Here is a 9,913-nt window from a genome sequence, read left to right as displayed (position 1 = left end):
TAAAACAAAAAAAGAAGCAAATGAACAAACAAAACACAACAAACTCGTGGGTACAGACAACAGATGGTGGTTACCAGAGGTCAGGGGGTTGTGAGAGGGTGAAATGGGTAAAGCAGGTCAATTATTTGCTCGCAGATGAGAACCAGTCATTTGGTGCTGAGCACACTGCAGTGTATCAGTCAACGGATTACAATATTGTACATCAGGAACTTACATAATGTTAATAACCACTGGCACCTCAATTTAAAAAAAAAGAAGAAGAAAAGAGCTTAAGTCAAGAACTTGAAGTACAAAAAAAAGATAAACAACTGTCAGGGCTTCACACTACATGTGAACTACAATGTATTGGTCAATTTGAGGAAACCTTCCATTATATTTCAGTAGCTGATAAAAAAAAATACCCCAAACAAATTCCTAATAGAAAGGGCCTAATTTTAAAATACTAGCAAAAATTTGAAGCATTAACTGAACTACAGGCAGATGTCATTGCTGCTCTGATTTCTACAATGCCTAAGATCATATCAGCAATTACAAATACGAAGCCCTCGAACTGACGGCAAAACTGCTAACAGAGAACAATCTTGCTCCCCAACTATGAAATGACTGCAGCCACTATTCCCTACTGATAGTCCACCATTTGTTGAAACACAGAATCTTCTTTGCTTTCGTTTTCAGTTTAGGATGCGTGACTATGATGAGAACAGAATGTCCTGGGTGGTAAATAGCGGACAGAACCATACACACAAATCTGGTTCCCAGATCCATCCCTGCAGAAGATGGGAGGTGGAGGGACAGGGCAGCCATGGAGTAGGGGATGTACAGGAGGAGGGAACAGACCATCAGCTTCATGGCACCCACGTGAGCTTCAGTCTGGGGATTCCAAAAGCCACTGGAGTTTCTCTGCATCGTCTGTATGTGCCTCCTCAAGGAGTTTATTAACAAGGAAGCAGAAGTCACATTAATGATGAACTGAAGAAATGAGCTCAAGAACAAAGAGATCACCAAAGACAAGATGTGCTCATGGCCACTGAATTCTGTGCCATTCCTCCCGGTCGCGAATTCAGGAAACTGTAGCGTCCACCTGAGCACAGCATACAGAAGGGTGGTGAAGGTGGAAATCAGCACACAGGCCAGCAGCAGCCTCGGGGTCCTTGAGGAGAGATTTTGTTTCAACAGGAGAAAAACTGAGTACTGCAAGTTGGTAATCTTCACACAGTACAGAACATTGAGCATGGTTACAAACCAGAGACTGCTGGAGTCCAAAAACACCCAGCACAGCAGGACCGCAAACAGGTTGACTGGCCTGACATGTGGAAAGGTGAAGTGGCAGATGATGGCCAGGACAGAAAGAGCCAACGTAAGACATCTGGTGATGGCCAAGCTGAACATGATCTTATCAGAAGGAGAGATTCGGTGGATTTTGACCCAAGTCTGGCAATTGACGACTGCGATAAACAGATTCACAATGAGTCCTACAAAATTCAAAGTTGCTGAAACAGTAACAGCAAAGAGTATCTCCGGCATCTTCTCTCCTTAAAGGGTTCAGTGGATGTGGTGCTGATGTTGAGAATAGGAGAAATACTGAAATGTACAAGGAGGCACCATATCCAGCCAGAAGGAACATTTCCTTTTTTTCATTTTCCCCAGTGTGGCAAATGAGCCATTAGTGGTCTAAGAGCCCGCTGCTTTTACTGAGATGCAAATCTTCCGAGGATCACATTACTCTCTCTTCACTGGTGCCCTGTTTTCCTTAGAAATGCCTAATTCAAACAGCCTGGGGGAACCTGGGAGTCCACTCCTCCAAGAGAAGGACAGCTGAAGGGGCAGTATCGGCAAGCTCCAAGGACATCAAACCCAAGTGACAGAGTTCCCATCCAGCACTGTTTCGGTCACTGTATCACAGTGAAGGCAGCTTTTCTTCACAGCAACCCCAGAACATGCCTCGTCCCATCCCATCCACCCCCATCCGCACACCCAAGAGTTGCCTGAATCCACCTGCTCTCTCCCCTCTGATCTGCTCATGTCACAGCAGCCATTCTGGCCGTGCCAATATTCCTCTTTCATCCCTTAGCACCTACTAAGTAACTGACAGCTGTCCAACAGATCAAGTTCAAGGACCTGAGGCATCCTTGAGAAAGTCTTTTTCAATTAATTCCACCCTCTCAGAATGATTCTCACTCTGCGTTCCCTTCCCAGTCACATAAAGGGATCGGGGCCATGCTCATTTGCTGCAATCTGCTTTCTCTTGGAAAAGAACTGCCAGCCATCTCGTGTTTCCTTTATAGATCTGGGTTGACGCTTGGCTCACACGTGGCTATTCCATCCCAGGCACTTAGCTGCCAATCAAAGTACTCTGGTACCAGATGCAACACTTTAGCTATAGTTTTGTGGACCAAATACACAGGCGTCTCATTGCCCGATTTCTCTGTAATTGCTCAGGGAGGAAAGGGTACACTATTTCGAGCAAATGATGTTATCGAAAACCCTGAGTGAACGCAAGAGTCTGGCACCTCTTGTCTACTCTAGCAGTCAGGTGAAACCACAGCACGACCCTGCATGAACCAGTCTAGGTCACCAAACCAGCATCATAAAGCATCCAAAGTCCTGTTACCAAACCGAGATAGGAAGGGGCAAGAAGAAGGAGGTAAAATATAAAGACTACTTGGTCCAGAAGAGGCAATAAATTCATGAGGCCCTTTCACCCGGATGACTGGAAGACAAGCCTTGGAGAACTCCTTGGACTGGAGCCCAACTGGTCTCTGGACAAAGAGCTCTTGGTACAAAACTAACAGGCACTGACAGGGGCAGACCCAGCTGAGTCACACAGAGCCGCAAGGCACTGATTAAAGGGAAGAGTATACATGTCACAAAGCACATATTTCCACTTAATTATCTGTAAAACAGACTACTGCTTTAAAGTAATGAAGTTGAAATATTATAAATACCACATTTAAGTAAAATGAATAACATACAGTAAGATATTAAATTAAATTTTCCCCAAACGGGGGATGGGGGGTGCCCACTATGGGCAGTGACTGACTGCTTTCAGAGTGTGACACACCAGGTTTGGGGTTCTCAGTAGCCGGGGAGACTACAGTTATGATATGATCATGTCGTTAGTATGATCAGTTGAGTAGGCTGGTTCTGTCAGAAGCCATTTCTGAAAGAGTCAACATAGGAAAGGTGTTAAAATCCTTTCTTCCTCTGCATGAGCATCTGACCTTCAGCTAAACATAAATATCTCATAAAGACCCCTGTTTCTGACCCCCTAGAAGTGGTGGCTCTTCTCATGAGTTTGTCCCTTAGCTCAACCCCAGAAGCTATGTCTGCGAAATCATCCCTAAAAATAGTGGCTCCTTTGGTACAGGCAGGTTTTGTTTTAGGGGAGCTCCTACCCTTCCCTGCAGGGAAACCTTAAGGGCAAAGAGTCAAAGCAAAAGAGTGACCTAGCTTAACTTGATGAAGCACTTCAAGGTTCTTTTTGAAAAGTAAGAAATGGGAAGATGAATCTAGATAGGAAACAAAGGGCCAAATAAGGAATGGCTTTATGTTCCAAGCTAAGAAGTTTGGGCTTTAACCAAAGCAATAAAGAGAATTGCAGGACTTTAAGAGAGGAGTATTATGATGCCTTTTCACTGTGTGAAGAACATAATCCAAGTAACATAAAAAGGTTTTGCTGGAAAGGGATGGAACTGGAAATACGAAATTAGTCAGAATCCTGTTGCAGTCCCTCTGATGGATTAAAGAGTAGAAATCAAGACTGCGGAACACTTGGGAGAAATGTTTACAAGGTACAACCAAATGGATCTAGTGACCAAATAGACATGGAGGATAAATATTGAATCTGAAGGAGAAGAAAGAATGTGGGACAATTTCTAGAATTCTAGTGCACCTAAAGAAAATGCCTTTTAGTGACAGGAAGCATAGGCTGAAATGGTATTAGGCTTTCAAAAGACTGCAGGTGGTAGGGAGGAAGAGGAAGTGGACAGAGTATTCAGACAGTAAAGTGGGTACAATACCTGTAAAAAAAAAAAAAAGGAAGGGGAAGGAAGAATTCAGTAAGGAGAGTCCCAGGCTACAGCAAAGTCCCCCAGAATATTCTACCAAGGACTCTGGAGAGTCCTTGGGCCAAAATTGCCTGTTGAAAGAGCCTCATGTCTTGGGGGAATAGACCTGCCTTTGTACCCCACAGGGATCCATCACAGGCTGAGAGTGGCCAGCAGGACCTGTGGCCTCAAACTGGTGGATCTCAGCAGCTGGCCTTACCTGTCAATCATGTGCCCCGCTGCAGGGGAATTGAGCAATGCATTTGCATGGCTGCCACGACAGGGAGCTAGACACAAAGATCGCCTGAGCCAGGACCCTCTGTGACAAGATGTTCCCTTCCTCATGGGGGAAGCGTCTGTTTCAATGGTGCAGAAATGAAACACTTGTGTCTTGCCCACTAAATAGGATGATTTTGAAAACAGGAACTAATCTAGTATAGTGCTTGGTGCAAAGTGTTAGATGAATATCTGTGCTGTGAATGGATAAACCAGATTCGAGATAAGCCAGAGTCAGGGGTACTGTTGCAGCAGCAGGCAGCAGTAAGCCAGAAGCCATTCCTTTCTCCTGGAGCTGGGCCAGCTGGGCAGTAAGAGCGCCACCTTGAGCAACCACGAATAATTCATACATCATCCCTCTCTGGCTGGAAAGTACCCTATCTGGCAATAAACAGACATCAAGGCCAGACAGAACATGCTGAGAAAGTCCACTCATGAACTTCTGAAATTGTATTTTCCAAGGTTAACCTAACCTAAAAATTGTATTTTCCAGGGTTAACTTCTGATCACCTGGCCAGTTCCACCAAGTCACGATGACGATTTCATTATAGCAAAATCAATGAAATATACCAACTCTGCCAACCCAGAAGTGTGAAGGGAAAGTAAGGGTCTGAATTTTGTCTCCAATAATAAGGTTCATGCCCTGAGTCCTTACCTACTGCCAGGGGCCGGGGAGGGGCTGTTTAACCCAATGCAAGAATGTGAAGAATGTGAGGAACATTCAGAAAAATGTTCAGTCTCCATGGATCTAAAAGGAATCTCAGAGACGTCCTCCCCGTGCCGTGCTCAGGTGTATGGAGAGAGGGGCGAGACTAATTCTACTTTGTGGTGGCAGACAAGTGTCCGGTCCTAGTCTCCTGGGGCTTCCAGAAAGAGCTTCTCGGCCCGTGGTTGCTGCTTGCCCTGCCAGCTCTCATGGCTACTGTGCCTGTGCTTTGCTCCTACCAACTGCAAACAGGCAGCTTTCAGCCCGTGTCCTCACAGAGGGACACAATCAGGACTCTCACACGCCCCCTGCCATCCCTCTTCTCTACGCCTCCCACCTTCCCAGCCCCTGGAGGTTGGAAGGAGCAGATGGCCCCTGGCATCCTGACCTTTTATACCACCAGCAACAAGGAACTTCAGGATTCACTGTCCCAAGAGCAAGAATCCCTGAGTTACATGCTTCAGACTAAAACCATGACAGACTAAAATACTGACTGCACATATCTGTAGTGCATTTACTCTGCTTTAGGTGCTTAAACACTTCACATACATTGGCTTATCTATCTTCAAACCAAGCCTATGAAGCCCATTTTATACTGAAGGAAACTGAAGTCCAAAGAGGTTAGTAACTTTTCAACAAACACGCATCTAAATAGTGGTGGGTTCAGATGAGAACCCCAATGTGTGTGATTCCGGAACTACCATCTTAGCCACTACATCATACATCTTTCTAGTACAGCAAAAGGTAGTAATACTAGAAAGTCATATACAGTGGTCAGCAGCAGTAGCTGGAGTTGAACACGAACAGATAACATTGATCTTTCACTCATCAAAAGCCAAGAAAATCACAAACACGATGTTAAGATGTTCTACGGAGCCCTATTCATCACCAGTGAGGAAACATAAGGGGCGTTGAATTAAGTAAACAACAGTGGAAGGCACAGAAACTGAGAAATTTTGGAAAGTATTTTTCTTGTTGCGTTGTTGTTTCTTCTTTTTATGGATAATCCGCCTGTACCCAAACTACAGTTCAATCTCATGAATTGTCAAGATCTATGAACTTGGCCCAAGAGGTCAGAGAGCAGTCACATGACAGGCAGCCCCACCAGACACAGAACACAGGGGCCCTGGCGGGAAACTTGGAAGGTCTCATGGGCTACTGTCATAAGCTTCCATTGAGTCACATGTCACTGTCCCTCACAAAACGCCAAAGAGCAGACATGTTGGGAGGGCCCACGTGGCCTTAGGAACAAGTTGTGACATATAACTAGACTCCAAATGCAAGGACAATTCTGATTCCCACCCTCTGACCCAAGGGACCCAGTGGTAGTGGAAGAAAGACAAGTGCTGGTCCCTTGCGCAGCAAACAACTACATTTGAGAGTTAAACAAGGATTAGCAACTCAAGTTCATTCATTGGAAACAAAACAAAACTAACAGGATAGCCCCTTCGAGGGTCTCTCACAGCTGGGCCTGAGGCACTAACTAGGTCATTCCTCCCCATGTGCTGGGATTCAGTGAGGAGCTGGCAGGCGAGGCAGTCCCTTGGTGGGCTTACAAGACCACCTACTCTCCATAATGGCTAAACATTCCATGGCTGTACTTCCAGACACAGGTTACTCGCTCCCACAGACACTCACCCACTACGCACACCCATGTCCCCACACTGACCCCCCAGCTCTGATGATGGCAATCCAAATATGGCTGATGTCCCATAACCAAGTCCAAGGTTGTCCAGGAGCTGCCTCCAAAACTCCCAGAAAGAGGAACCAGGGGAGACGCTGACAAGGTCCTGCCTATGACTCTGATGCCACACTGACTCTCAGGGAAGGCAACTCTGCACTCAGCCACACGGAATTCTACAGTAGGTTTGCGGACACACTCCGGGCTCCAGCAGAATGAACAGTGGTGGGGACTTCAGCATGTTCACTGCCCATATCTGAGTTGGGTAGGCCAGTGTGGGATTTAATGGAGCCACAGGGAACACAGAAGGGAGGGACCCTTCGGAAGCTGGCCAAAGGCACCAAGGACCACTCAACAGCCAAGCCAAACTCTCTACTAAAATACTATGTCTTATCAGAAGAGAGGAAAATCCCCACGCGTAAGGCAGAAGACAGAACCAGGAATGCAGGTAAGGGCTGAAGAGCCAAAAGGACAGAGCCACGCAGAGAAGTTGCCAAAGGAATGGAAAACAGCAACGAGTGTCCAGGCGTGGGTGAGGGGGGACTGCAGAAGAGGGGGTGGATCAGGGTTGGCAAGACAGCTGTCCACCCAGACAGCCTGGATTTCCACAGTTGAACTGCCCTGCGCTGAAAGGAAGTGCCCATTGTATGAACTACAGAAGGAACCGTTTCAGAATCCTTGCGTTTTGGTGAAATGAGAATGAACACTGAGTCATTCTTTCAGGTTTCAACAGACACCTTTGTCAAAGGGAATGTTAAGCTACTTCAAAATTAGGGATTTTCCTGGCAGGTTGAAGAGACAAGCATCGATTTGAAAGCACACAGTTTTGACCAAAAGACTTTATTCTTGCAACTTTGAATATATAAATGAATATATAAACTCCAGAACAATCCCAAAACTAATTTCTGGTCACATATGTCTAAATCCCAAGTGATGTGCTGATCCTTCACGCCATGTCGAGATGTAACAAAATAACAGCAATAACAAGAGCAATATTTATTGAGGGTTTTTCCTCCATGTGGGACTTGAAGCAGTTTTCATGCCAACTCACTCATTCCCTCCAACAACCCAACCTACAAAGTACCATTCCCACTTCACAAATGAGGAAAGGGAAGCAGACATGGGTCAAGGAGCTTCCCCAAAGTCACCCAGTCCCTAAGGGCAGGGCTCAGGATGCGAACACCAGCTGTCAAAGTCTACCTGCTGCCACAGAGATTTCCCGCCTCAGAGCCCGTTACTGTCAGAAACTTGGACTCACGATGGCCCCATGTCCCGAGTGTGTTCACAGGTCTGAGAATTCTGGGTGATCTTAAGCACTTCTATGCTCATTGGGTAGTCACCCCTGTTCAGTGACAGGAAGAAAATCAACGCCTATGTAATTTTATGAAAGTAATTATGATTAAACTTATAATAACGGGTTATATTATTTTTTAAAATAAAACTCTGAAATGTTAAAATCAGATATCCATACTGGGTCATTAACAAATTCCTTGGACTTTTGTCCAATCTAAGAAATAAAAATGCTACTTGAAAATTTACTTCAGCAAAATTCTCCTGGGAAACTGTCTGGTCCAGGGATGTGTGTGCCGGGAGGTTTTTGATTCTTGCTTCTATCTCACCACCTGCTGTGGGTCTGTTAGACTCTCTGCTTCTTCTTCATTCAGCTTTGGTGGATTACATTTCCCCAGAAATTTGTCCTTTTCACTCAGGTTTTTCAAATTTCTTAGCATATTGTTGTTCGTAGTAATTCTTACAACCTTTTCTATTTCTGTGCTTTCAGTTGTAATCTCTCTTCTTTCATTCCTGATTTTATTTATTTGGGTGCTCTTTTTTTTTTTTTTGATGAGTCTGCTCAAAGGCATCAAAGAAAGAAGAAATTATCTTTCGTGATAGTATCAGCAGAACTGGAGAGTATTATGCTAAGTGAAATAAACCAGGCAGTGAAAGACAAATATATGATCTCACATATAAGTGGAACCTAATCAACAAAACAAACAAGAGAGCAAAATATAACCAGACACATGGATATAAAGAACAAAACGGCCCTGGCTGGTGTGGTTCAGTGGATTGAGTGCTGGCCTGCAAACCAAAGGGTTTCCGGTTCGATTCCCAGTCAGGGCATATGCCTGGGTTGCTGGACAGGCCCCCAGCTTGGAGTGCATGAGAGGCAACCACACAGTGATGTTTCTCTCCCTCTCTTTCTCTAAAAATAATTAAATAAAATCTTAAAAAAAAAATGAAAGTAACCAGAGGGAAGGGAGGAGGGGGATAATGGGGGAACAGGGAAAGGTCTTCAAAGAACATGTATACAGAACCATGGACAAAGCCAAAAAGGGGAAGGACTGAAGGAGGGCAATGGGGATGGGCAGGGTAGGGAGGAGTGGTGGGATGGAAATGGAGAGCACTCTACTTGAACAACAATAAAACATAAGTAAATGACTTGAAATCCAGGAAAAAAAGAAAATTTACTTTAGCAACTGGCAAAGCAATGCAAGGACAACAGGAATGGGAAGGAGTGACATCACCGCTACAAGACTGGGTGGAGCCCAGTCTCCAAGGCTCTAGCTGGCACTCTTGTGTGATAACACAATGGATTTGTGGAACTAATGCCTCTGTGGGAACTGCTGCACAATTCACCCTCAGTGACAATCGGAGCTTCGCCCACTGAGCACGTTACACAGTACGCTGAGCTAAAATGTTGGCACACATGGTCTCGTAGATCTCCAAAACCCTGTGAGGCTGGGGGCACAGCCCACTTTTAAAGGGAGACATGACCTCTCAGGTGATTAGAACACCTTGCCTGAGACCAGTTCACACCCAGTCTGGGGGGCTGCAATGTTTCTGCTCTGTCCCACAATTCACTACACTGTTTGCTCACATCTACTTCTCACTATAAGTATCAACTTCACATAAACACTAGTAATCAGCTCATGATGTTGGGCTGACAATTGTGGAAATACAACTCCACGTCCCTATAGCTATAGTGTTCTTACTATATTGACATTGTCCAAAGGTTGTTCTGCCTTCTCCAAAATAACCACAGAGAAGCAGGCCATGCAGGGTGTCCTTCGGTGGGTCAGGTCAGCAGTACCGTCTCTACCCTACTGATGTCATAGAACTGGTGCCTCAGAAGGGTTGAGAAGAGCCCTGTAGTCTTGAACCAGGCTGAAGGTCACCAGACTCCCGCCTGTCCCCTCTGCAAGT

The 9,913-nt window shown here is 45.4% G+C and overlaps 1 protein-coding gene across 1 annotated transcript; it reads right to left on the bottom strand.

Annotated features, from left to right (window-relative positions):
- Positions 1 to 612: 612 nt before the first annotated feature.
- On the bottom strand, positions 613 to 1,524 carry TAS2R4 (taste 2 receptor member 4). The gene has a single exon (XM_037139026.2). It carries the CDS (start codon positions 1,522 to 1,524, stop codon positions 613 to 615), a length of 912 nt encoding a protein of 303 aa, XP_036994921.2.
- Positions 1,525 to 9,913: the final 8,389 nt, after the last annotated feature.

The sequence above is a fragment of the Artibeus jamaicensis genome, unplaced genomic scaffold, assembly GCF_021234435.1.
Source record: "Artibeus jamaicensis isolate MK-2021 breed Jamaican fruit bat unplaced genomic scaffold, CSHL_Jam_final scaffold_2172, whole genome shotgun sequence".
In the NCBI taxonomy this organism is placed as follows: Eukaryota; Metazoa; Chordata; class Mammalia; order Chiroptera; family Phyllostomidae; genus Artibeus; species Artibeus jamaicensis.
The sequence above is the reverse complement of the archived record's forward strand: the minus strand, read 5'-3'. Positions and strand labels throughout refer to the sequence as shown.